Below are 27,090 nucleotides of genomic sequence, written 5' to 3' on the forward strand. Positions count from 1 at the left end.
TGCCACAAAGTTAGGACAGTCGGGCCTGCTGAAGTGATTTCCATTCTGTCACCTCTCAGCACAGACTACCTGTTGTGTTATTTAGGTTTCTGTCTGTACATTGCCTTTATTTAGAATTTTTCAAGATATTTGGACCTCAGCTTCCAACACCTAGTGCATCTACAACTGTAGTTTAACGAAGACATCTTAAGCTGGCACTGCTACTGAAAGAAATTGAGCTCTCTTCCCAGTTCCTGGCTCCCACCCTTGTCCTGCCCCACCATTCTGCTCACAGAACTGTTTGGCCATGCAGCAAACCAGACTGGGGATGTGATTCAGCTGAAGTGTGCCTCCCCTACCCCCATTTTAGGCTATTTCTCAGTCAAATCAGTTCACTACTCAGGTTCACTGCATGATCACAGGAAGAGCTGGCATACAGGAAGGTTGGAGGTGAGAGCTGAGTGGAGGAAGGCTGAATTGCTGCTTTTGGTGACAGTTTGAGGCTCTGCATTGTAGTCAAATTTATACAAGTATGTCCAGTAAAGGATATTACATAGGATTACCAGGGAGTAGCAAGGCACTGCAATGGGAGATAAGTGAGATTCAGTTCAGATGACTGCAAGACGATCCTTGCTGAAAGAGAAAATCGTGTGTGTGTGTATGTGTCTGTGTGTGGTTCTAAATTAATAGCTTATGCAGAAGATCCCTGATGATTGTTGGGCAACTTAACAACAGTCCTTGCTTCAGGATCAGCAACCCACTTCTCTTAACTGCTCTCTTGTGGTCAGCTCGCTGAAAAAAGGATTTTGGGAAGGGAAGCACGTGACTGATTAATCAAGACCTCTGCATAAAGCAGTGTTACAAAGATTTTCTGATGTTTACTAAATCTCATGGATTTAGTTTGCTTTGTCAAGAACGGACAGTTAATCAGCCTGCACAATTTCTTCTTCAGACCAAGTACTTGGTGTCTGGCTTGTGCCTTCTTATTCAGGTTAACAGTAGTTTGGGATATCATGGCTAACTGTAATTAGGGAGGTTAGTCTAATACGTGTCCAGTCCCTTGCAGAATTCTGATAAAGTCTTTGCTTTGGTCCCTGGGACAGTCAGTTAAGCCAATGAATTAATAGTTATTCAGGAATTGCTTTACTGATGTTGAGTTTTTAGCTTTTTAATTCCTTTAGGCTTTTAATTTCTCTGCTTTTGTACTGTGGGAGGATTAGGAGAGGATGTCCCAACTTGACTACTGCTGTGGCATCTTGCCATGTCCTCGCAGGCCCTAATTTCTGCCAGAAACAAGATACTTGCTCTGCTCTGGTGTGATGGCACTGGTGTGAATGCCTAGGTTGTAGAGCTTCTCAGGGTTCCTTGCGTGCAACCCTTCAGAAGGGTCTTGCTTCAAGCTCCTGGGTTAGTGGCATGCTCAGTGCCATGCCTTGAAACATGAAACATGTTTGTTTCAAGGTCCGCTTAAAGGTAAAACTGTACCTGAATTGTGCTGTACACGTCATGGCCAGGCTCATGCCTGTGCTGTAGGATGCGACCATTGCCTTCCTTTCTGTGTGCCAAGCAGTTAATAAGCAAACCTTGCTAAACCAAATTGGATGCAACTTTTAGTCAGAACTGACTGCTCGGTCAGGATTTTTTAGCAATCACAGGTAAAGCCTGCCTTACCCTTGATTTTTGACTTATGCAGTCTCTTCTGCTGTAACTCTTTTAGGATGAAAACTACAATCTATAATCCATGATACTTATACCAAACTAACTCACTTTTCAAAATGAAGTAGCTCCCTCAAAAATCTCTAATGAAGGAATAACTACAGTTCTCTAAGAAATTTTAAATGCATGTAATTATTCCATTGTGAAGAAACTAATCACTGGACTTAATAGTTTCTTAGCAGCCTAATTTCCAACTTCTGAACACAATTCTGAAATACCATATAGTAGGAATTTCAGTTAGGCTAACACAGGGGATCAATTGAATTTCCCTTTAGGTTATCAGATGAATCTTGAGCTGTTAGATACCCCACTTGAGAAACAGTACTTTAAAATTCATTACAGAGTACTGTCAGCTGCCAATTTGCAAAGTGTTTGAGCCACAGCAGAAAATTTTTATCCAATGTGTGTATTGAATACAGCTGCTTATGAATAGCTGCTTTATAATGATGGCTGCTATAATAGTAATTTTGTCAAAGTAAAAATGGTGCTGATCCTGAAAGGTATTTCTGTTTCACAGCCTTATCTTCTAAGCCCTTTTTAGAGCAAGAGTGAGATTTGAATTGCAGTTCCTGCCTTTAAAGGCTTCTTCAGTGCTACTAATACAGTGCAGAGCTTGAGGAATGTCTGTGATGAGTCAAGTAACCCTTTTGTCTTTAAGAAATAAAATTGTAGCCACTGTCTGCTATCTGTCTTTACTGGCATGTGAATTTTCTGAGGCTGCAATTATTGCACCGTAGTGCTCTTTTAATGGGATATGGTAGAAAGACAAAGCAAATCTTAGATACAAATGCCTTGCCCCCCGCCCCCCCCCCCCCCCCCCAAGAGAAACCCACTGAGAGCTCTAAGAGTTCCTTAATGTTTTATGCTTTTAAGAAACCAGTCTTTACTAGATTTTTAAATGAAAAAATTGATGACCTCTAGAATCATGAACTGCTCTGAGCTGAAGAAGCCAACTGACAAGTTACTGCACTTGTTTGCCAGAAGGTGATCAGCCATCGTAAAGATTAATCTCCTTTTCCGCTGAGACTTAACTATGATTGCTTAGATTACACAAGGACCTTAACTGTGATGAACTTAACTGGAAACAGAACAAAGCTGACCTAACAGTATAAAGGGATGAAATCACTCATCTTAGAATGACTGCTTAGATGAACGATAATGTGGGCACAGGTCACTGGAGAGAGTGGTTTCTAGGGCAGGGAGCCATGAAAGAATGTGGAGTTGTGTAATGAGGAGCTGAGGAAGGGATGCCAGACTCCCAGTGCATGTGAAGTTTGTGTCTATACCCAGTGCATTCTCCACATAGGAAGTGCTTTGATGTAGGTTACTAGCTGTAATGTTTTGAAGATTTGTTGCTGAGGTTGGTTGTTTTTTTTTTTTAATATCTCACTTTTAATGCTGGCAGTTTCTCCCAGTGCTCACTGTCCAAATAGCTAAAATTGAGAATGTGACTCAAAGCCAGCAGTAAGGATTTGAGCCTTTTTTTTTTCCTCCCCCCCCCCCTCCCCCCCAGTTATTATTTTTGTGTTAAGTTCTCTGACTTAATCCCTATAGCTAATCTAGTTAAAATGGAGTAAATCTCTGGATTTACTGGTACAGCTGGAGAAAACTTGACAGTCATGTGGCCAGGAGTGATGCCTCCTTGTGACCATTATACTAAAGAGCTCTTTGTTTCAGGCTCATGTACAGTCAGGAATGGTTCCTTCTCACCCAACTGCCCATGCTCCAATGATGCTAATGACGACACAGCCACCTGGTGGTCCCCAAGCCGCCATCGCTCAAAGTGCACTACAGCCCATTCCAGTCTCGACAACAACACATTTCCCCTATATGACGCACCCTTCAGGTGAGGAGTGTGTGCCCGGGAGACCTGCACCTTAACTGAGCCAGGTCATAGTAGTGAGAACTGTTATGAAACAAATTTGGGGAAAATAACAAAAAAAAAAAAAAAACAAAACCAAAAACAAACAAACAAAAAACCTGAAGATGTCCTTGTAGAGTGGCAGGCTGCTGAAGGCAGACTGTTTCTACATTTTGCATTTATACTTTGCCAGCCCAAATGTGAGCCTAGATAAGCGTGTGAGATTTAGCTAATTTAGCAAAGATGTTGCTTCTCTCTAGCTGAAGTAGAGAAATGGATAACTATGCAGATACTGGCACTGTGGGACTGTGTTCTTCCAGGTTTTGCTGTGGTTTTGCCGTGGGGGATGGACTGTTTGTGTAGCCTGTTTATAATGATCTGGGGTTTTATTAAATACAAAGTGATCAGTCTGGAGGATAGGAGTGAAAATGTTGCTTGGGGGTAGGGCTGTTAGACTTCTAGTGACTGAAGTAAAGTGACACTGAAGTCTAATCTTTAATTCAGAGTAACATTCTGCAGCTTTACTTTTTGGGAAAAGTAGGTGCTGTATGACTTCTTTCTACTTTAAATTTAACCTTACCTAGGTTTCTTTATTATTCGTTTCCAAACAGCTTCTAAACTTCTGTAGTGAACTAGTTACCTGATCTTGTTTCTTGGGGAATGTGTGAGCAGAACAAGGCTGCTTTCTGAGGGTTTAAGTAGGGGAAAAAAACATCCAAAGGACATCTTGATATGCAGGGTTTTGTTTTGTTCTCTGGAAAAAAAAAAAAGAAAAGAAAAAAGAAAAAAAAAATTTAAAAGTTCAGCTCAGTAGTTGTCCTGTGACCACTTTACTAGCAAACTGTTGTGTGGCTTGCCAATTTATTATTTACATTTGAACTTTTTTTTTACAGTACAAGCCCACCACCAACAGCAGTTGTAAGGCTCATCTGGAATAACTGAAAGGCTGGATACCTTTTGTAGGCCAAATACCCTCCTTCTACTGCTTCTGCCAACTGGAAGCACAGAAAACTAGAATTTCATTTTATTTTGTTTAAAAAAAAAAAAATTTGATTTCTTGTAACATCCACTAGGAATGCTAACAGTTCATCTTGCAGTGGGAGAGATTCGGACTGAGTAGAGGCATTTAGGAACTTGTGGGCTATTCCATAATTCCATGCACTGTATCTGAGTCCTGCAAGTGCCCCAACTCTGCTTGCTGAAAACTGGAAGTTATTTATTTTTTAATGACCCTTCAAAGTTATGAACTCATCAGCTAGCAAAAGAAGTAACAAGAGTGATTCTTGCTGCTATTATCACTAAAAATCAAGACTTGGAGATCCCTTTTACTTCTAACTAAACTTGAAACAGGTTCAGTAAAAAAAAAAAAATTCTAATCGTCAAACTGATGAATTATTATTTATAAATCACGTTTGATGAGATAATCACTATCGTGAGACAGTGATGTAACTTTTAAGTTAAGAAAACTTTTACTTTGTAGATAATATAAAATAAAAACTTAAAAAAAAATTAAAAAATAAAAAAAGTTTTAAAAACTGACCTACTTAGTGTTTGTGTCTTGTTTTACCAGTGTCTTATTTTCATGTGTTCTCCAGCTTTCAATCCAAATTGGAGCGAATGTTTTATTTAGCGTCAGGTAAGCTTTGCTCTGTGTGTCTGTTGTGTGCTGCTGCTGTGTCATGTGTGCGCCCCACACCATGAAACCAAATCTGTTATATTTGACTTGCAGGGCCATTACAAAAATAAGTGAAAGGTTTCAAGATGAGAAGTTTGGTACAGGTTTTCAGCAACTTCTTGTGTTCGGATCAATTCCCTAATGCCTCAGCCTTACACTGTTATGGCGGGTGTCACAGACGATATCACGACTGGGCCTTGAGGCTTACGATGATAAAACTCTACAAAGTCAGTGGTGCTGCTGGAGAATGAAAGCAAGAAATCAGGGTAAACATTCCTGAGCAAAATGGTAAAAAGATTGGGAAAAGGATAGGAGAAAGCACAGTTGACTACCACCTCCCGCAGTAATGTGCAGACTAGTTATTGCTGCTTATAAAGTGCTGGGGTCTTCCTAACTGTTCTGTATGGTAAAGGCATCCTGCGATGGCTAACCAAAAGATGCTGCTGCTTAAAGTGGATTATAATATAGTTGCACTTCAGAGGCAGGACAAGTAAACTGTACAAGCTTTCATGGATGGCCGTTAATGTCACGTTATGGCTTGGTGAAAAACATGCAGAGGAATACAAATACTGCTGCAGCTTCTGTCTTAATCCTTCCAGGTCAGCAGTGCAGTAAAATGTAATGATTTCATCTTCAGGTGGGCAGCAGGGGGCATGAGACCATCAGGGAAGGTGGTGGTGACCTGGGGCAGAACTCCCTGAATGGGTCTTGTGAGAAGGAACAGCTTCCTCACACAGGCTCTTGGCTTGCTTTTCATTTCCAAGGGAGGGTTTCTGTCTTTTAGCATCCAGTATCTGTTAAAATAGTACCCAGGCACCTAGAGAGAATCAGACTAAAGACTAGAAGTGAGAAACAAGTTCTAAAAACAGTTTATTAAGAGCAGATTTTTTTTTATATTATGGTAAAATTGCATTATTCAAGAATAAGTTACTTGTACAGTACATACAGAAACAATATATAGAAAAACCTACTATACAAGAAGAACTCTTCTGTGCAGGTGAAAAGTAGAATTTTCAGATGAATACACTTTTCATCCAACAAACTGTTGGTTTTTATCATCCTGCTAAAGGCCGAGTTAGAGAATGCACAGTCGCCTCCCCACCTCTGGTAGCTGCTGGTGAAGGTTAGGGTCTGTTTAGATCGAACAAGATTGAATTAAAATTTGAAGTACTCAAACCTGTTAGTTTGGTGGTGCCCTTCCTCAGAGCTGGGATGGGGGAGGGAGGGATGGATGAAGGGATTAAATAATGCTTCGTGCATCAACTTCTTCAGAACCTGTCACCTGTAAGGACACGTGAAAGCCACCGATGGGGAGAGTCTGTTGGCAAACAGCAAGCGGTTTCCAAAGCACGAGATGGAGATGAGGGAGAGAAGTTCTGGCTGGACCCTAGTCTTAGGTTATGCACTAAGCCAGGTCCCTGCTGTCAGAGAGAGCAAAGGCACTGCCTGGTTTGCATCTTTATTGCCAAAACCAGCTGTCCTGAGTAGCTGGCTGAACTGGGGCTTCCCTCCCTACCAGCCCTCTCCGTGGGGCTGTGCGAGTGGTCATCGGGCAAGGGCTCCAGCCAAAGGCACCGAGAGTCGCTGCAAGTTGGGTCATGGCTTTGTTAGGTTGGATCTAAATTTGTGTTGTATGTGCCCGTCTCCAGGGCCAACGCACAAGCCAGTGGTCACCTCCAACTTTGTTTCAGCTCCAGGAAACACTCTACTCTATGGGAGGCCAGGAGGTGGCCGTACCTGCAGCACACAGCTGTGCAGGGGCTCATCCCTTGGTATTCCCTGCTCCCAAAACTCAATGCTGATACTTCATCAACACCGCTAAAAACCCACATGGGCCAGGGAACTAAACCTACGAAGTCCTAGGCTTTTCTCCCAAGTTAGTAGAAGAATCTAAAAATTCTTTCAAGTTGCTTATATTCCATAGAATGGAATGGCTTAATGCTCTTTGCCCACTACTATAATAGAGGCGTACCTTATGGGCTGGATTAATGTAGCCAAGCGTGCTGGCAGGAGCAGAGGTAGGGCTGCGTGTCAGCTTCTGACCTGTGTCACAAGCCTGATGCTTTCTAAGAGAAATTCAAACCCAATCCTCCAGGAGCTGGGGACATAGCCCTCAAAAAACCTCTCAGGTCCTGGTGTGGCCGGGGTTGGGACCACAGCGGGTCAGAGCTGCGGCAGAGCAGAGGACTAAGGTGGGCGGATGGTGGAGCTGGGTGGTTGGACAGCCCTTGGCTACCTTGTTGGTGAGGTCTGAGATGGAAATAACTCAATCAGAGTGACTTTCCTACTGCTCACTAGCGGGGAGAACGGAAGTTCACATCCACTGGAGTCTGCGTGCACAGGGGAAGTGGCTGACAGGGCGATAATGAACTCAACATATATTTTGCTAATCAAGCACAGCAATTTCCATTTAAACTATGGAGAAACCCCTTGTAATTAAACTGCAGGTTAAAAATATCACGTGTGTGCATGTTTAGTTGGCACTCGGAACAACAAGCCCCAGCGTGCCAGAACAACCCATCCCAGCAGCAGCATCTGATTTATCTGGCAAGAGCTGCACGGGCTGTGAATAGCAATCCCTTTTCCCAGCCCGTTCTTTCTTGCAGATGCTCTGAGCGTAGGGGGATTTGGGTGAGACTACCTCATCTTTTGGGACTGCCTGGAGCTCAGCAGGCCTTAAATCAGCAATTTGAACCTTAGCGAGATTTAGCACATGCAAGTGTTTTCTGAGGCATGCATGCTCCGGGAACCATGCACCAAACAGGCAAAGGAGCTGACGACTTGTGCTATGCTTCCTCCCCTTCTCCTCTTCATCCCTATAAATGCAAGACCACGGGGAGTTATTTATTAGCAATGGAGGGAGCTGACTTGCCTGGCACAAACCAGCCCCGGCTATATGCTCCTGCCATTCGGTGCAGCCTTTGTGCTGGTCTGGGGAGGAGGAAAATGGGATGCAGATATGGCCAAGGACAGGGCTGGCTTTGTTTCTCTGGCAGCCTCATCAGGTTTGGCAGCGCTGGAGGTGCGGCCGGCCAGTGCAATTTGCTCCTGTTTCAAGAGTGAGCATGCAACGGTGTGTGCTAAGCACCAGGAAATGCTGCTCCCTGCTGAAATACAGGATTGCTCCCTGTGTGCCCATTTCCAAGTCATTTTAAACGGAGGAAAGGGGGAAAAAAAAGACCTTGCCTGCTCTGAATGTACGAAGACAGCTCAAGAGAGGGCTGGAGCAAGAGATGGGGAGGCATAAAATGCAAATCCAAAGTGATTTCTTCAGTTGATGGTATCCAGTTTCTCCCTGCCCTCATCCTTTGACTACTACTTATAAAACCAGATTTGCTCTCACAGCCACTGCGTTTGGCCCTGGCTGTTCTGGCCCTGCCTGGTCCTGGCTCCTGCCTGCACTACATCTGCCCTTTCTGGCCCAGCCCAGCACAACAGCACCGTGATCTTGCCCTTCATCCTGACCTTGAGCAGAGCTTGGCTCCTTGGGCTTTGACTACCAACAGGGCTCACCACGCGCTGGCTTAACAGCAAAGCCCTGTCTAGAGGCTGGATTTTTGCAAACTCCTGAATTTGGCCCCACAAGGCTTTTTGTTTGCTTGCTTTCAAATTAATTCCTAAGTGTTAATGCTCCAGATGGCTCCCACCTCTATTGCAATTTTAAGGAAAATAAATATAAAAATAAAAGGCTTTCCTGTAAGGCAATTTTAAGGCAAGTTTTGCATCCGAAATCCTGGGGAGCGTCGCACGGGCTGTGCTGAGAAATCTGGAAGTTGAATGCTGCGAACATCCCCTCCTGCATGTTGCAACAGCTCCAGCCCCTTCCTTATTCTTAAAATAACGTCAGCTTCTAAGAAGCAGTTCCTCTCTCGGCACGGCCGCGCCGGCTGCCCCAGGCGCTGGCAGGTAAAGCGGCACTGGGGCTCAGCGGCACCGATGGTTGCAGAACCTGAAAACAGCAGTGAAGGTTGGGGCACGGCCACACTCCCGGCTCCGGAGCTGCTCTCCTTGTGCGCGTGCCTTTGCCAGGGATTTGGGGGGGGACATTGAGCCCCGGGGATCTGCTAGATGTGTGGTTGTTCCTGCGGTAGCTATGGCAGTGCCTACGTCTTGCTTGGTGTGCAGCTGACTGTGCAAGCAATCAGTGCTCCTAGGGCAAGATGCACACGGGCGAATAGGTTAAAGTGCCTGCTGTGTGTGTAATTACAGCCGTCGAGATGGCGACCCACTGGCCTCCTTCGTCTAAGGCACGTCAGGGCGTGCAGCTCGTCTGTGGGCTTGGGGGGGGGGGTTGGCTGGGAGAGGCTTCTACTCCAGGCAAGAGGCAGTTGCATAGCTTTAAATATCGCCAAACTCTTGGTTACGCAGTGTTTTATGGGGGAAAAAAGGCAGGTGAGAGCGGTGTGGGCAGTCGCCTGTGCTGGCGAGGTAAAAAAATATTCGGGGCGGGGGAAACTCACTTTAGATTTGTGCCTAAAATGCCTCCATCACCAGGATAAAATGCCTCCATCACCGGAATAAAACACTTCCATCAGTGGGATAAAATACCTCCATCACTGGGAGGAGTGTTTTGCTGTCAGTCTCCACGTTAGTTCTCAGCTAGTGACATTATTAGTGATGGAGCAGTTAGTGTTCACATCTTAATTAGCAAGGCTAATGGTGTAAGTATTTCTCTGGCTGGTGCAAGGAGTGACTGCAACTGTGCTGGGTTAAAAAAGAAGAGCAAGAAAAGCCAGGTTTTGCCTTATCTAAAAATAAAGCCCAAACTCTGATCACGATCATCATCTTCACCCGATGCAGGAGCTCAGCTCCAGCAGGTCAGAGTTTGCTGGAGGGTTTGGCAACAGCATCACGTGCTGGGGTGGGAGGATGGGGCTCATCTTCTCCTGTGCAGCCCGGAGCAGCAAGTGGTCGATGAATTTATAATCCACCTTTTTTTTTCTTCTTTTTTTTCTTTCCTTTTTTTTTTCCTTTCTCCAATTATATTGGTGTAACGCAAGACCCCGGTTCCTTCACTGGGCACTGTCGTGCCAGGGACAGGTGGGAGACCGAGCCCGACGGTGCGATGCTCGGCACACAGGGATGCAGGCACGAGCGGTGTGTGTAAACAGTAACAAGAAAGCTTTGATAATAACAACAAAAATAAAAATAGAAGGCCCTTTAACAGGCCAAAGAGAGGGAGCACACCCGTACTGGAGTGAAAAATTACCCCCTTCCTTGCAAAAATACAATAATCATCCCTAACCAGAAGGAAGAAACTAGGTACATTCTTTCTCTCGATGGGATACCTGGAAGGTCTCTAGGATTTCTCCACCCAAAAGTGCACCCCAGTGCCGGCACGGTGCCCGTCAGAGCGGCGTGTACTGGTTGTCGATGGCGCGGACGTGGCCCCGGCCTGGTGCCTCCACCTCGTAGTCCGAATCGCGGGGCCGGGGGCCAGGGACCACGGCTGCCCTGCTCGGGCGCAGGCTCTGCGCCAGCTCGGCCGGCGGCGGCACCAGGTGGAAGATCTGCTCCGGTGGGGGACCTGGGGGTGTCTCGTCGGGGCCGCGGGGGCAGGAGGAGCTGGCAGGGGCGAGGCTGAATTCGGGGCTCCAGCCGGGGATGGGCAGGGGGAGAGGGACCATGCTGCCGGAGCTGGGAGCTGCAGGCGGAGGGGAGAGACAGCTGGTCGGTGGGATGCTCCTGCCCCGTTGGCCCCATCATGGGTATCGGAGTGGGGGGTGCAGGGCACATCCTCCACCCCTCTCAGCTGCAGCAGGGAGCAGCCGGTGGTTTAGGACAGCTTCTCCTTTCTCGAAAGAGGAAGCTGGGAACTCAGGAGTCACCTTTTGTGCTGCTGCACGGATGCTTCCGCTTCCCCATCCCTGCATGCGGCCAAAGGGCCCAGGTCTGGCCAGCCCCAGGGCACCTGCATCCACCCCGGCGACCCTCCTGCCGCGACCGAGCCCCCCCATCCCTGCACCCCATGGAAATGTCCCCCTCTCTCCAGGCCTGCATACCTTGCGGCTGGGGCAGGACAACGACGTAGCTGGACAGACGGACGTCGCAGGCTGTCCCGCACTCCAGCGGGATGGGGTAGCGATGGAAGTGGTGCAGCATCTCCACGATGGAGGAGAAGCGGAGGTGTTGGACACGGCACTGGCCCCGCTCCGTCAGCGCCAGCCGCAGGTGCTGCGGGAAGGGGCACGGACCTGTTACCCTTCCACCGGCTCCCTTGCTGGAGGAGATGATGGGGGGACATGGGGATATTTGGGGTGTGTGGGGGGACAAATGGCCTTAGCATGATGTGCTGCATCCCCAGTGCCCTGCTTGCTGCTGGGTGGGGAGGTTTGACCCCCAGGAGCGGGCACGGGCCCGCCAGCCCTCTGTGAGCACTGGGGCAGGGACCAGGCAAGGAGAGCATCTCCACAGGGTGGGATGCGATGGGGCAGGGACCGTGCCGCAGCGGGGGGAGGAGGGGGCTGCCCGAGGGGGTCCTGCGAGATTCCCCCCCACCCTGCCCCAGCCCCTCTCCCACCCGTACCTTTGCTCTGCCCTGGAAGTTGAAGGTGAGCACGTACTCGCCACGGCGCGTCTCGCTCTGCCGCACCAGGAAGACACCATGTCCCTCCAGCCCCCCCAGCTGCACCAGCTGAGCCGCCTTCACGCGGGAGATGGGCCCGTGGAACCAGGGGCAGGAGGAGAGGAACTGCTCCATCTTCAGCCCTGCCGCCTCCCCCGGGCCCCCCGGCGTTGCCCCTGCCAGGGCACAGGGATGAGCACCCCAGGGAAGCGGGGACCCCTGCCCATCGCCCCCATCCCCCTCCCCTCTGGTTCTGTGTGTCCCCGTCCCCCCGTCCCCCCGTCCCCCCGTCCCCCCCCCGCCATCTGGGGATGCCCAATCAGCCTGGCCGGCCATGGCAGGATGCAGCGACATCCCCGCCACCCCCATGCCCTGTCCCCAGGGTCCCCCGGGTGTCCCCGCTGCTCACCTTGGCCGAGGGTGTCAGTGCTGGTGGTGGGGCTGGCGGCCACGGGATCAAGGTGCCGGCACGCCAGGAGCTCGGGGTCACCCACGTCGGACCTGCCGGGGATGGGAGAAGCCAGGCTGAGCGCTGGCGGTGGGGGACTGGCACGGTGCCGGGGGACACAGAGTGGCCGTCCCCGTCCCCAGGCTCAGGGACATCCACCAGGCGCTTACCCCCTGCGCACACACTCTCGGATCTCAGCTGTCCAGGAGCTGAGCTGCTGCTCGTCCCCTGCTTCAAACAGGATGTCAGTGGCATTGGTGACCTGGGAGACATCGGAGAGGGACATGGGGGCTTCAGAGAGAGAGAGATGTGCATCCCCCTCCCACCCACCCACATTTGGCCACCAACCCTGACCCCACCCCGAGCAGAGCATCCCCCACCCCATGCGCCGCATCCGTCCATGCACACCCCCCTCCCTGACTGGGAACAGGAACCGAAATTTGGCACAGGAGCTTTCAGCAGCCACGTGCATCTGGGAGGGTGGGAAAGGCCTCGGGGCCGGCTGCGGCCCCCCTCAGCCGGGCCCTACCTTGAGGACGAAGGTGTGGAGGTTATCGGGCATCTCGAGGCGTGTGCACCTCCGTACCTCCTGGATGGCAGAGCAGGCGGCATGCAGCTTCGGCTTGGAGCCCTGTGGAGGGGAGCACAGCAGCTGAGCCACAACATGCCAAAACACCACCCCCACGTCCCACTGCTCTGCTGGGATGAGGGAGGGAGGGGGGTCGAGCCTGCCGGGAGCCACTTGAGGCACAGCAGCCGGCAAGGAAATACCCCGCTCTGCAGGGAAATACCCCACTGGCAAGGAAATACCCTGCTCTGCAGGGAAATACCCCACCAGCAAGGAAATACCCCATGTGGCAAGGAAATACCCCGCATGGCACTGCCCGGCTGTCAGGGCACCCTGGAGGGGCTGAGAGGCACCCAGAGAGGGGACCCAACTTGGTGGCCCCCCCCCAAAGGACCCGGCAGCGGAGGGATGGGCGGAGGAGAGGCGGGAGAAGGGGGTTCCCAGCATGGCAGTGTGTGCCAGGGAGACCGTGTACACCAATGGGGAAAATGGGGAGCAGGCAGGGAGCACCCCAGTTATGGGTGCTGGGGTTGGCAGCAGGCTTGGCAGTGGTGCGCCAAAAGCTCTCTGCGGCCACTCAGCCGGTTTGGCGCTGACACAAGGCACATGACAAAATGCTGAGCAAACACTTCCAGAAAGGCTAATAATACCCCTCCCAGCAGCTTTCGGTTCCTCTGCCGCCTAGCACGCCTCGTGTGCTGGCAAGCGACCCGCTCACCGCTGCGGGGCTGTGGCACATGGCACCTGCCCAGCTGCCGCCGCAACTGGGCTGTATCCGGGGTGCCAGGGACCCTCCTGGGTGCAAAATGCCCCCCGGAGGACCCCTGCACCGGTGCTGGGCAATGGAGCTGACCCCTCCATGCTCATCCCCGTGGCTGGGAGCCAAGTGCACGGCTCTGTGAGCAAACCACCCCGTGCAGCCCAGCAAAGACCAGCCAGTGCCGGGATGTGCCAGGCACGCTCGTCCCCTTGCACTGGGCTTGCTGTCAGTGCAGCATGACAAGATTTTGGCTGACAGTGATTCACGTGGCAGCTTCAGCATCCCACAGGCTGAGTCACTGCACCCTGTGCCGGCTCGGGCCGTCCTCTCCGATCCACAGCCACCGTCCCCGTAAGGATGCCAGGCTGCAGGCACTTGGCTGTGCAAACAGCGTTTGCCAACCAAAGCACATTAATTTTGCTCTGAGCTTGCAACGCTTACAGCAAAGTAACCCCCACCATGTCCCCAACCACCTGCACAACCCCAAGGGTGTCCCCACCGGGAGCTCGGCAATTCAGCACTCTCTACGGTCACCCAACCAAATCATGTTTGGTTGCTTTTATTTTTCCACCCTCCCCCTTCCTCCCTTCCTCGACACTCTCAACCGAGGACTCGGTGTACTTTGGGGCCGGAAATGCAGCGTGAGAGGGATCAGCCCTTATCAGCACCGAGCTACGCTGAAAAGAAAGTTCTTAGAAGTCGCTTGCCAAACAGCATCGTGCAATGGGGTTGGTGCTACCACGGCAGCTCGCGGCACCCCCGGCCCCGTCGGCGACAGTGATTGCAGCTGCAGCTGCAATCACTGTCGCCGACGGGGCCGGGGGTGCCGCGAGCTGCCATGGTGGCACCGGTGCTTTATCCCAGAGGATTTTGACTTTTTTGTTGTCCTTGGAAGATAACTGCGTCCTGTGCAAAGTCCTGCAGGGAGAAAGCAGAGGGGTTGCCCATCCTGTCTGCTTTCCCGCGTGTGGGTTGTGACACCCAGCACGTCCCCTAGCTTGCTGGCGCAGCGGGTTTTATCGGCATGCATCCCGGCTGCGGCGTTGGAGTCGGCCACCCATTTTCCTAGGAAGTGGGAAATTCCAGGAAAAGGTAGTTCGGCGAAGCACCTCCCTGGGGAGAATGCAGACGGGGAGCGCAAAGGGAGAAGGAAATGATGCAGTATAGAGATACGGTGCCCAAAAAAACCAGTCTGGCTTCGGAGAAGTACCTACCGCAAGCATGGTGCCCCCACCCCCTGAACCACCGCACCTGACCGCAAGATGCCCTGCTCGATGGCAGTCAGTACCAAGAAAGGGATTTCTTGGTAACCAAAACTGCACACTCAACACACCACATGTTCACCCAGCACCCACGGGCTCCTTCTCGGCCACAGCAGCATCGTGGGGCTGGTACCCTCCACTGCTGGCTGGGCTTGGGATGCCCAGGATGCTTGGGATGGGATGGGATGCTTAGGATGTTGCCCCAGCTCAGTCCCCAGCCCAACCGGCATCAGCTCCCACCCCGGAGACTTCACCCCGCTGCTCTCTAAAGGATCCTGTGCATGTGGGGGAAACCCCAGTAAAAGGTTGAGCACCTCCCAAAAATCACCGGGGGACATGATGCCCCATAAAGCTGCACTCCCAGAACACAGCTGCCACCATGCCATCCCTGTGGCACCTGTGGTCCCGACACCTAACAAACAAAACCGGCTGCCCAGGGGTGTGATGTGGGTGATCTCTGGCTCACCGGGCTGATGGCAGCAGGATCCAACCCGGTGCCCCCAAACCCCCTCTCCCTGCAGAGGCTGACAGTGCCTGGGCGCTGCTGGTGGCATTGGGCCACCAATGGAGATGACAGTTCCATCGGCTGGGGACGGAGGAGCCACGCAGGCTCTTGGTGCCTACTTTAAATTTAGTGCTTGAGGGCAGCGTCCTCCCACCTGCAGACCGCTGACCCCCAGTATTTGTATGTTTGTTCTTTGCAGGAGATTTTTCTAGAGTTTAAAAATACAAAGCTTCAGCCAGGCCAGAGCTGTCCCCAGTGTCAGGGGACATGGGACAAACTGGAAGCGGGAGGAAAATGCCCCCAGGACGAAACTCCCTCCTGCTCCGTGCCCAGAGCATCCCACTGGAGCCCAAGGCTCGACCCACTGCACCCCCCCGCCCTGTCCCGTGTCCCCACATCTCTGACCCCTGGGGACTCCCTACAGGGTGTCATGGGGAGCGCCAGCACAGCACAGGGAGAACCAGCACGGCACAGGGAACACCAGCACGGCATCCATGGTCACCACGCACCTAGGGAGAACAGGGCAGCAGGGAGAAAGTGGGGTTTGCCAGCATCTGCCAAATATCAGATGGAGACCCACACCAGCTTGATGCTGTGGTCGTGCCGGGACCATGAGCTAAAGGTCAGGCCAAGGTCACAGCTGCGCTCGGGCGTTGCAGGCGCGCAGAGGAGCTGCTGCGTTTCCGCCTTGCAAACCCCCAGTAACAGCTCTCACCGCAGCTCCTTCGCCCGCCACTTTCTTTACTGTGTTCACGCAAAGCCGGCGTGCAGGCAGCCGTGGTGCTGGCGGGCTGCCCGTGCTGACGAGCACCGCCGGTTCCTTTGGCAGTAGTCCTCCCCCCGGCAGCCTTCACAGCACACCTTTCCACTTGCCTTTCGTGCTTTCACATATGAGCGGCGGCGGGGAAACCACCGCCCAGGAGGGCTGCCTTGGCACTGCGGGTCCCCTGGTACCTCTTCAACAAGGATATTTTGGATTTGCTTGTTTTTTTGGGGGAGGCAAGACTCCTCCCAGCCCACCCACACATGCTGGGAAAGCTCTCACCGTGATGCTCCGAGTCACTGCTGTAAGGAGCATGACCTGCATGGATGCACAGGGGACACTGCAGGTGCTGGGAGAGCTTTTTTGCCTGGGGGAAAGAGGAAGGCAGCCAGCTTTCCAAGAATGAGAGCGAAATCACACTGCCACACTGCCTGTACCTGGGAGACCTGCGGGTGCCAGTAGGTTTGACCAGCACTGGCATTGCCCGCACACCCGCAGGGTGCTGGCACCCACTACCCACCCAGACACCCTCGGGCTCAGCCGATTTCTGCCAGGTCCCCAAAAAGCTGTCACCACCCAAAATGCTAGTTTGCACAGGAGGGAGCCGGAGCCAGCCACTCTTCCCAGCAGATTTGGCCGGTGCCTAGTCCCCTGCTGGCAAAGGTGGTGGTGGCATGGGGATGACAGTGGTGGCACAGCAATGACGGCAGTGGCACGGTGATGATGGTGGTGGCACAGCAATGACAGTGGTGGCACAGCGATGATGGCAGTGGCATGGCAATGACAACGGTGGCACAGCGATGAGGGCGGTGGCACGGCGATGACGGCAGTGGTACGGTGATGATGGCACTGGCACAGCTGTGGCAACAGGGCCAGCAGGCTGAGACCGCACGGAGCAGAGAGCAAATCCTTCGAGAGCGGCGGGTGCTGTCGCCGGCCCCTCCACGCGCCGGGGATTTCCCCATGCCAGCTCTTTCGCTTCCACTCTGAGTCACGCCATTGGAGGTGGGGAAGCGCCGCGAGCCCTTGTGCAAGGTCCCCAACGGATACGGGCGAGATTTGTTGCTTCTTGTAAATCACGGAGCCTGCCGTGTGCCCCTTACGCAAGGGACAAACCTCAGCCAGAGCTGCAGCACGCCCGGGCACAGCTCAGCCCCGCCGGGCTGCCGGTGGATGGACAGACAGACAGACAGGCTACCAAGATCTGCAGCGGAGCAAGCACTGGGTTATGCCGGCGTAAAACCACATCCCATGCCCACGACCCTGGGGACTTTTGTGAAGTTTCCCCAGGAATATGGAGGCACGCAGCCCTGTCCTGGGGGATGCCGGGTGAACTGGAGGGGAACCACGTCCCATTGCTCTGGTGCAGGCAGCAGGGTGGCAGCTGGGGTCCTGTGGGGCCAGAGGGGGACACCAAGGGTCGAGCTGGAGGGTGCAAGGCGTCTGCTGGCGATTGCCCTTGGGTGTTTGCGCCGTGGGGGATCCCAGTGTTCGTCCCCGAGGCCTTTGCACCATAGATAATCCCAGCATGTGTCCTTGCGTGTTTGCACCATGGCTAATCCTGGGGTTCATCCTCAGGGATTTCCACCACGGCTAATCCCAGCACTCAGCCTCGCAAGTTTGTGGCACAGCTAATCCCAGAGTCTGTCCTCCAGCGGCTAATCCCAGTGCTCCGGGGGTTTGGTAGCACAGCTAATCCCAACGCTCCTCCTCAGGCCTTTGCAACATGGCTCATCCCAAGGGGACAGGTCCACCCCAGGCAGCCCTGTGCCAATGCCAGTGTCGGGGACGGGATCTGGGATCCCACTGATTTGGGCCATTTCCCTGCACACCCCTGGCCTCTCACATGCCTCCTGCACCCCACATCCACTGCAGGCCCCCCTCAGCCCAGCTCACTCCCTCAAAGCTCACTATGGAAGACCCTAGGGTGGCACACTCTGCCCTCTCTGCCTGCATGCAGAGACTGTTCACTCTGAAACCTACTGACAGCAGCAGGGAGTGCCACCATGGGGTTCTCTGTTCTGGGCTTGAGGCACTGGAGTTAAAAGAGGCCTCCTGCCTCTGTTAAGCAGAGAAGCACAAGAGGTGATCCCTGCTGTGGGTTGTGCAAACCTGAGCCTCTGCCCCAGACCCCAGCCATTACCTCCCCAAAAAACCCTCTCTGCCCACCCCAAACCCTGGCCAGCATCTTCAACCCACCAATACCAGAGAGACAAAAGAGTTTCCAAGACACCCTGTCTCTGAGCATCCCCAAAGCTCATGGCAGGGGACAGAGACATCCCCGAGGGGACCGGGCTCAGCGGTGACAAGAGGCACTGTTGTGCTGGCCTGAAGCGCTGGCTCGGGGGTAGCCGGGGCACAAAGCACCTTCTGTTCCCGTTCCGAGCGGCTGCTGAGCACCGGCAAACGGCAACACAGGAAAACAGCCCGGACCCCCATCAACCCATGGAATCCGTTTCTTATTAAATTAAACACAGAGTGCTGTAAAATGCAACCCCAGGAGCCACTGGGGTAAATGGGTACATTTACCATATGGTAAATGGGTAAATCCATACCCATGGGCAGGGATTTGGGGGGGTCTGGCTAGAAACCCCCACCCCATCCTCAGGGCTGATCACCCGTCTTTGTGCATTGATAAACCTCCACCAAGCGAGGCAGCGGCTGCCAGCTCCGCGCAAGTGAGTCAACATCCCCTTCCCAAAACTCTGCAAACTACCCCAAAACCAGAGAGCGCAGCGGCTCACGTTCACAGTGGGGTTCAGGAAGATGGGGGCTATAAACAGGGTCTGTAAACAGGCGGTGTTCGCCAGCCTCTTCTTTTTTTTTTATTATTTATTTTAAGCCAAACTCGCTTCCAGCGTGGGCTGCTTTAATAATTTCCTGGAATAAATAACAAGCGCAGAAAGTAAACAAGGTGTCTGCGTGCAAGCGGGAGTCAGCTGCAGCCAGGGACTGAGTCACCCCAAAGCCCGGTCCCAGAGGCGTGGGGGATGTGGGGTGTCCAGCACAGACCCCACAGGGTCCCTGCAGTCCCCAGGATGTCCTGGGATTTTGCATCGCCCTGAGATTTTGCATCACCCTGAGATTTTGCATCACCCAGGACAATGCAAGAGCTTCAAGAGCCCACATGGGAGCATTTGATCCCCCCACATGGGTATTTTGGTCCCAAACCAGAACCTGCCTCTTCCCCAGTGCTGCGCCCTGCCCAGCCGAAGGAAGCAGCTCTTGGCCAAAATGCTTCATTTTTAACTTAATCTCAAGACGACATTGAACATTACGATGCCCACCATGGGCATCAGTCGGAGCTGGGGCCAGCTGCCCAGTGGGGAGGAGCAGGGTCCATCCCGGCCGAGTCCCCACCGCCAGGATGAATCCTTCCAGACTCCGTGCTGCCTGCACAGGCTCTCATAAATATTTACCTTTGAAAGAAGCAGCACTCAGCTTTGAAACAACCACATCCTGGGCCATTAAAAAAAAAAGAAAAAAAAAGAAAAAAACCCGAGACAACCACCCAAAAAAACACCACTGGGCATCTCACACCCACTCCCAGGGCTGAGTGGGACCCAGCACCCTCCTGCACCCCCACCTGTGGCAGGGGGGAAGCAGCACAGTCCTTGAGTTCTTTCCCAGTCTCTTTTCTTGCGATTCACTTAATATCTCCATTTTTTGCTCACTTCTCAGCTTGCACGTGGTGCTTTCATACCCGAGCAGCTATGCAGCATCCGTGCAAGGGAGACGGCCCCGACTATGAGCAGCCAAATACTGGCAGGCAGAGAGGCATCACCGCCGTGAGCAGAGGGGTCACAGTGCTGGGTGCCAGCAACAGCAGGGTGAATTTTAAAGGATGGGGTTAAGAAGAAAGGAAACCCTCCAAGCCTCTCTCCTGCAAACCCCAGTGCCCGGGGAAGCGGCAGGTTGGGGATCGGTCCCACACCCTTCCCCTCGCAACCCAATCAAGCCCCCGTGAGCTCCATCCCAGCAACACAGTTTCCAAAATAAGAAACTCTGCTCTTCAGCAATTAACGCCGGGGCTGTGGTTACGCTGCTAAAAGTGTTTTTTCCGTGCATGACCAAGGATGGAAAAAGCTGTGGTTAATAAATGACAAATAACCTTTTGTCTCATTGCCCTCCCCCCGTACACCCTCCCCCTGCAATACCAAAAAATAAGGGGGGGGGGGGGGGATATATAGAAAAAGTCACCACCAAAATCTCAAAAAGCCAAAAGGATGCCCAGCCCCGCATGCCTTCGAAGAATAGCGAGCAGCGCAGCACCGAAAGCGAAGCAGTGAGGGGATCCGCCGCCTGCCCTGCTCGGCGGTGAAAGTCTGCAGGCGGGTTTCGGTGTCGCTCTGGGCACCTCTGGGTGCAGTTTCACCTCTCCCAAGGGAATCGCAGCACACACACGCCCCCCGCCCAGCTCTTACCCCGTTGCAGGTTTCCTGGCTCCTGCCCTGGGGATGCCAGAAGAAGGATGCAGTCCCTGGGGATCCTGGGAGAGGGATGCCAGGAGAGGGATGTAGCTCCTGGAGATGCCAGGAGAGGGATGCGGTCCCTGGAGATGCTGGGAGAGGGATGCCAGGAGACGGATGTAGCTCCTGGAGATGCCAGGAGAGGGATGCGGTCCCTGGAGATGCCAGGAGAGGGATGCAGCTCTCCGGCCATGTGCTGTCCAGCTGCCAAGGGACGATGCAAGAGGGTCGCTCTTGGCTGGAGAATCAAGGCAGCAACCCCCGCCAGCCTGGGATTTTTTAACTTTTTTATTACAACAAAGAGAGAAAATAACATGTGGCGTGAGCCAGCTTGCCCCTGGGCGAACCACGGGGATGAGGGCAGGAGCACACATGGTCCAGCCCGCTCCAGCTCGCAGGATGGAGGACACCAAATGGAATCCAGATTGACACAAACGTGCTCTTCCCTGGGCCAGGGTGATGACGGGACACCGAGATGTTTCCCATCACCAGCAAGCTCCTTCTTGCAGGACACCCATTGCCTTTGGGGTTTGCCAGAGCCTGCGGGCAGTGGGTGCCCCTCTCGTGGTGGCCCTGAAGAAGAAAGACCATTTTGCAGCATATTTTTTCAGGAATAGAGGAATGAAGGAGCTCAGGGGCTGCAGCAGTGACACTGGCATTTGTGCATCCAACTTGGTGTGTCCAGTTTTTAAGGATAATTATAGGTCACTACTAAGAGGAAATATCCTTTGGATTTGAAGCAAAGCATTGTGCTGCAAAAGAAGGGGTTTGCTCAAGTCCCTGCCTGGGATAGGGATGCAAATGCAGCTGCTGCTGGGGTCAAGGTTTCCCAAAATGTGGCCTCCCCATCCCTGCAGGCAGGAACCAGCGGCAGCTCTCCCTCTGCCACTGCCTCCTCATATATCCTCGGTTGAGTCACTTAGGGCCATGTTTGAGCAGCCCCCATTGCTCCTGGATGTACAACGCAGCTCCAGGAGGAGCCAGGGTGAAGATAGGGACCAAAATACTGAGATGTTCCCCACCCCATGCCTGGCCGGCTGCCACCCAGAACCCCAGGCACTGAAAATCAGAGCCCAGCAGCGCAGGACCTGCTTGCTCAGGAGGTGGCAGTTCTCAGAAACCAGCTTCAGGTGAAAGGAAGGGGAAAAAGAAAGAAAAAAAAAAAAAAAAAAAAAGAAAAAAGGAAGTCAAAGCAGTCTCACGCGGAGCAGAGATAAAAATACTGCTCCTCCTGCAGCCACGGCTGAAGATGTACGAGCCATGACACAGGCACCACAGGTTTTCACCGGAAGGAGTCTTCCCGGCTCGTCTCAGCATGCCATCAATTTACGGGATGCACTGGATTTCATTAAAACGCTATAAAGAAACCAGCACAAATGCAAATCCCATTTCCCTTCCCCTTCCTGTAAAAACATCTGGTCAACAGAAATGGCTGGGGACATTTCCGTTGCAAATCATGGTTTTCACGGAGTTTAGGACTTGGCCATGTAAAAGGCACTTGGGGCTGGGGCTCAGCTGATGAACAGGGCAGCCCCAAAACCCCGATGGCTGCCCTAAAACATGCAAACCTGTTTTGCCAGCTTTGGCTTAAATTTATGAAGGTGGAGAGGCCTCAGAGCTACCCAGTCCTACAAGTTATATGAGAATAAATGGTGTGGAAGCAGAGAGAGCCCTTAGTGCCTCCACGGAAAGCAGGGAGGATGGGTGAGCATCGCCCTCGTACTAGACATCAGAGCATCATCACTTCACCCTGGCACCAGTCGGTGGCACGGCATCCTCACACCCCTCCTCTCCCCGGCACGCCAGCACTCTGGCGTGTCCCCAGGGCAGGGGTCCAGGTGCCCCCTGCCCTGCTCTGGGTACCCTGAGCCAGTCTGTGACCCGGTCCCAGGAGGGCTCCGGATCCGATCATCTCCAAACCCCTCCTTTGCAACATCATTTTTCCAGCACTCGAGGGAAGAAGGAGCGATGCCAAAACCAACCCAGCAGCAGCTGCAAGCATGGGAAGCCCCATTTCATCCAGCTGAAGCTCCCATGAGATCGGCACATCCCTGCAGGATGGGATGCCTGTGCCAGGCAGCACCGCAGGGACCTCTGGCAGCTCCGGCATGGCTCACCGATGCTCACCCCTTCGCCCAGAGCAGCAGCGGCCACAGCCACCCAAGCAGTAAATGGGATTAGGGCTCTTCAAAGCCCTGCTCCCTTTGATGCCGGGCACGTTATGGGATTAGGCCGAGAGGGCCCCACTGGAGAGCACCGGGGGGAAAGTAAAGGGGAAAATAAGATAAAAGCTGCCAAAAGCAGAGTGATGGAGCAGCAGCTGAGGTGCATTGGGGCATGCATGGGACCACCCCCCCTTTCCCCATGGACTGTCATTGCAAGGTGCTGAGTATCTAGGGGCTTGGCTTGATGCTGTAAAGCTGGGAGGCTGAGCCAAATTTCCATTTACATCATATTATTTAAAGGGTAGAGAGGGAGAAGAGGAGGGCACATCTGGGGAGACCTCGAGGGTGACCAAGCCTAATGGTCCAGAGACCAGCCAGGGACGAAAACCCTCAAGGACTGTTTTTACAGTTGCTTATTTAAAACCATTAATCTTTCATGATAATCAACAGCATCTTCAAATCAGGAACAGATCCACAACACAGGTGAAAGGCAGCAGCAAAGCCCCGTGAGCAAACCAGGGCTGGAGGATGGAGGGGAGGGGGCTCCCTGCAGCCTTCCCTGGGGAGTTATCAGTTATTATTTACTTATTTTAAAGGGAAAAACCCCCAAAACACATAAAAACACCAACAAGCTGTTCTGTTCCCACTGCTCCGCAGTTTGAACCCTTGCTGGGTTTGAGGAATGGGAGCCACCAGCACGGCGCATGGCTTTCCACCGCCCCCAGAATTCAACCGCAGTTACTGGGAAAGGGGCTGGATTGATTCTGCTGTAAATGAGCCAGGATCTGGCCCCAGCCCAGTTAATTAGAAAGGAAGGACCCGCCCTGAGAATATTTGCACAGGAAGCAATTTATGCCAGAGACTCACGAAATCCAGTGAGGAACATCCCCCCTTCCGCAGACCTGGCTGAGAAACCCCCACCAGCTCAGGGCCCTGGGGGGGGACTGCAGGGTCCCTGGCCTTGCGGTGACAGGGGACTCACCAGGAAATCTCCATGGGACAGAGATTTGTTGCAAAGTGCAAGGAATAATGCTGCAGAGCACTGGGTGAACTTGCTAAATGTCTTGTTTTAAATGCCTCCTGCCCGTGGGTCAAAGCCGGTCAGGGGCTGCGGGGAGAGGAAGAATGTACTGTGCGCTGGGCTTGCTTCCCAAGTGGAGGGAGGGGAAAAAAAAAACCAAAGAAAAAAGGAGAAAAAAAAAAAGGGGGGGGGGGGGTGAAACAGTGTTTGCAAGCATCAGGTCCTGGGGGCAGAGGGGACACAGTGGGGGCCCAACCAGGCACTCGTCCTGTGGGACAAGGGTGCTGCTCCCGTGTGCAAGTGCCAGTGGTGTGACGGCTCTGCTCCCTGCATTGAGCCCAAAAGCCTTTGGGGGAGAAGGTTTGGCAGAAAGGAGGACTTGGCTCTCCCTCGTGGCTGTGCCAGGTCACCAGGGATTTTACCCGGTGTGGAGACAGCCAAATCCATTGCAGCTATAATGTGCACCACGGAAAAAAACAAGCGCTGGGGCTTGATGCCTGGGTGGCAGGGAGCACGAGTGAGTGCCCATGGAGGAGTTTGTTCGGTCCCGACTGCCAAAGCCCCCCCGCACTGGGGAGCACAGCCCCCCTGGGAGGGCATCCCCTTGCTTCACTTTTATGTTTGGCTCTTGCAAAGCCCTGAGGACAGGTCTGGGCCACAGGCACCGAGGATGAGGAGGAGCAAAGCCAGCAGCAAATTTGGCAGCAGCGCCTGAAATAGCACCAACCCGACGACTCATTGCCACCAGCTGGGCTGTTCCCTGCGGTGGGATCCAATGTGCCCAGTGCCATCCAAATGAGCGGGGGTCCGGACCATGCCACCAACCAGTGGTGCTGCCCGGCTGCTGGGAGCACCCTCTAAGAGCCCCAAAATGATGCCGTTCAGAGCCAGACCTCCCCGTGCCCTGGGCTGGGGACACATGCTCCCACGGGGACAACCAACCACAACTCCCGACCCAATGGAGCAAAACTGCCTTTTACTTTCAGATTTCACAATTTTGGTGGTGTTTCTTTTCTTTTTTTTTTTTTTTAAAAACGTTTAATATTGGGGTGGTTTGACAGAATTAGCAGGAATTTAGCCAGCTGTTCCCTGGCCCAGTGCCGTGGTGAGCAGCAAACACAGCCTGAAGGCAGGGACAAGGTTCCGGCTCTACCCAAGGCTTCCTCCTTCTGAAGCACAAGTTAGTCAACAAAGTTAAACGAGCACAAAAAGAAAAAAAAAAAAAAGGAAAAAAGAAAGAGAAAACCCAGCCCATCACGCCTGCGTAAGACCTGCCATGTGGAGGAACTGTCTTTTTAAAGATTAAACACCACGGCTCCCCCCGCATCGCTCCCTGTTCACTCACATCCTGCATCATCTCCGCTCCAGCCGGCATCTAAGCACTACGGGAGCTCCCCAGGGTAGCCGAGATCTGAATTTCTGGCCACAAAAGTACTTACAAAAATAAAATTAAACTCCCTTACAGATCCCATGGGGGAGCAGAGGAAGGCACAGAGCCTAATTTCTATTTTCTCCTTCCTTTCCCAACTTGCCCCGGCGATCAGATGCCCTGGCTGCTGAAACCAAGGCACAGCAAGGACCGGGTGATTTGGGGTTCGTCAGATCTGGTGACCCCCCACATTGCTGGGATGGCTCCACGGGGCTGGGAATGAGCAGTGCAGAGGCCACCAGCCCCTGTCCTCAGCTCTGCATCTGAGGGCAAAGCAGGCGCTCTGCTTCTAGCCAGTAAAGCCAGGTTTGGGGTCCCAGCAAGAAGAAATACAACTGCATCTCGACTGATTGCAATAATTAGTGCTCACATCGCCCTTGGCACATGGTCACGGCATCTTTTGCCCCCTGAATGCAGCCCTGAACACAAGCCTGCGGCAGTGGCTCGTCTTCTCAGAGGTCTCAAATACAGGGTGCAGCCTCTGCTCCTCCTCGCAGAACATGCTGGCACCCTGGCATCATCCCCAACCCGGTGCCGAGGGACCTGCAGCATCACCTGGCCGAAACGGGCAAGAGCCGGCAGGTCCTTACCTTTGGCGGGTCAAAAAGCTCCAGCACGTACTCCTCGCCGTCAGGTGTCCCCACTTGCCGCAGAACAAGGCGGCAGCGCTGCCAGCGCGTCCCGCTGTCCAGGAAGGTCTCGTCCAGCAGCCCGTACTTGAGGACCCCCTCTTTGCGCACCTCGGGGGCCTGGTCCCTCGAAAGCCCCCATGGCAGGATGCGCTTGCTCAGTCCCGGTTTAAAAGCAGCCTCTGCCGCGGCCTCCCCATCCCCATCCCCAGGGAGGGCATCCGAGGAACGGCGTCGGAAGAGGCTGCGCCAGCTCCTGCGCAGCTGGCTGAGCGAGAAGGGCCGCCGCGCCGGCCCCGCCAGCTCCTCTGAGCTCCAGGACTTGCGCAGCCCCGTCGAGGTGGCCTCAGGGGCTCGGCCGGGCTGCTCTGGGCGGGCGCTGGGCTCTACCTCGGCTTTGGTGACCACTGTGCCCAGGGAGGCATCCGTGTGCCGCCGGTGCGTCTCCCGGTAATCTCGTGCCGGGCCGGTGGGCAGGATGCGGAGCTGGTTCGTGGCAAAGCCCTCCTTCACCTCATGGCAGAAGTACTGCTGGAAGAGGTCGGTGAACTGCACCGAGAAGTTCTCAGCGGCCAGGAGGTCATGGTGCGGGTGCTCGGTGGCAAAGCGCAGGTAGTGCCGCGCCAGCTCCTTGGCGGTGCTGATGGCGTGCAGCTCACAGAACTCATGCCAGCCCCGGGGATGCGCTGGCGTGCCGGCTGGCAGAGCGTGCCCATTCATTGCCGTGGCTCCAGCGAGGCGGCCGCGCTGCAAGACAGAGCACACCGGCAGTGTCAGGGCAGCCCTGACACCCCGACGCCTTCCCCCACCCCTGCAGCCCCCAGCCAGCACGGCTGCATGCTGCTCCATACGCGTACCCGCAGGGAAAGCAGCCTGGGGCACACCGTGGTTTGCTTGTACCCTGGTCAAAGCCACTGAATTCACCGGAGCAGAGTGCAGGGACAGGCGCTGCAGCTGGCCAAGGGGCAACCGGCTCCCCGGTGAGCGGCACGGTCACGCAAGCAACTGCTACGGCTCGCCACCTGGTGCCGGTGGCGGCCACTCAAGATGCCGAGCACCCTGCCCCACCGCAACGCCTCGTATCCCCATCCCTGCCTGGCAGGGCCGTGCCTCAGTTTCCCCACCTGCGAGGCGGGGTGCAGGCAGGTCCCAGAGCGGGGTGTCTGCACGGCTTCCTGCCAGCACAGCTGCCTGCAGCTGCCCGCCGCCCCGCAGGGACGCCCGGCCAGGCCGTATCCGCTCTCCTCCTGCCAAGGCTTCGCAGCGCCGATGGGT

At 53.7% G+C, this 27,090-nt stretch overlaps 2 protein-coding genes across 18 annotated transcripts in view; one reads left to right on the forward strand and one right to left on the reverse strand.

Moving 5' to 3' along the window:
• ATXN2 (ataxin 2) overlaps nucleotides 1-5,454 on the forward strand; it is a 53,533-nt gene extending 48,079 nt beyond the window's left edge. For 6 of the 10 annotated variants that reach the window (XM_049806603.1, XM_049806608.1, XM_049806605.1 and 3 more), the window contains one exon: nucleotides 3,373-5,454. In XM_049806603.1, the coding sequence (XP_049662560.1) occupies nucleotides 3,373-3,576 (204 nt within the window). In that variant the 3' untranslated portion in view covers nucleotides 3,577-5,454. The remainder of the gene's footprint in view (nucleotides 1-3,372) is intronic. The other 4 variants (XM_049806604.1, XM_049806606.1, XM_049806609.1 and 1 more) reach the window with 2 other exon arrangements.
• A 623-nt stretch (nucleotides 5,455-6,077) lies between these two features.
• SH2B3 (SH2B adaptor protein 3) overlaps nucleotides 6,078-27,090 on the reverse strand; it is a 29,544-nt gene continuing 8,531 nt past the window's right edge. For 3 of the 8 annotated variants that reach the window (XM_049806620.1, XM_049806618.1, XM_049806619.1), the window contains exons 2-9: nucleotides 25,777-26,562; nucleotides 20,527-20,775; nucleotides 12,774-12,875; nucleotides 12,415-12,506; nucleotides 12,206-12,297; nucleotides 11,758-11,972; nucleotides 11,234-11,451; nucleotides 6,078-10,875 (exon numbers count right to left, since the gene is read on the reverse strand). In XM_049806620.1, the coding sequence (XP_049662577.1) occupies nucleotides 10,437-10,875; nucleotides 11,234-11,451; nucleotides 11,758-11,972; nucleotides 12,206-12,297; nucleotides 12,415-12,506; nucleotides 12,774-12,875; nucleotides 20,527-20,775; nucleotides 25,777-26,535 (2,166 nt within the window). In that variant the 5' untranslated portion in view covers nucleotides 26,536-26,562 and the 3' untranslated portion in view covers nucleotides 6,078-10,436. Of the gene's footprint in view, nucleotides 10,876-11,233; nucleotides 11,452-11,757; nucleotides 11,973-12,205; nucleotides 12,298-12,414; nucleotides 12,507-12,773; nucleotides 12,876-20,526; nucleotides 20,776-25,776; nucleotides 26,563-26,672; nucleotides 26,872-27,090 lie in introns of those variants that run through there. The other 5 variants (XM_049806621.1, XM_049806623.1, XM_049806625.1 and 2 more) reach the window with 5 other exon arrangements.

The sequence above is a fragment of the Accipiter gentilis genome, chromosome 7 (genome assembly GCF_929443795.1).
Source record: "Accipiter gentilis chromosome 7, bAccGen1.1, whole genome shotgun sequence".
Lineage (NCBI taxonomy): Eukaryota > Metazoa > Chordata > Aves > Accipitriformes > Accipitridae > Astur > Astur gentilis.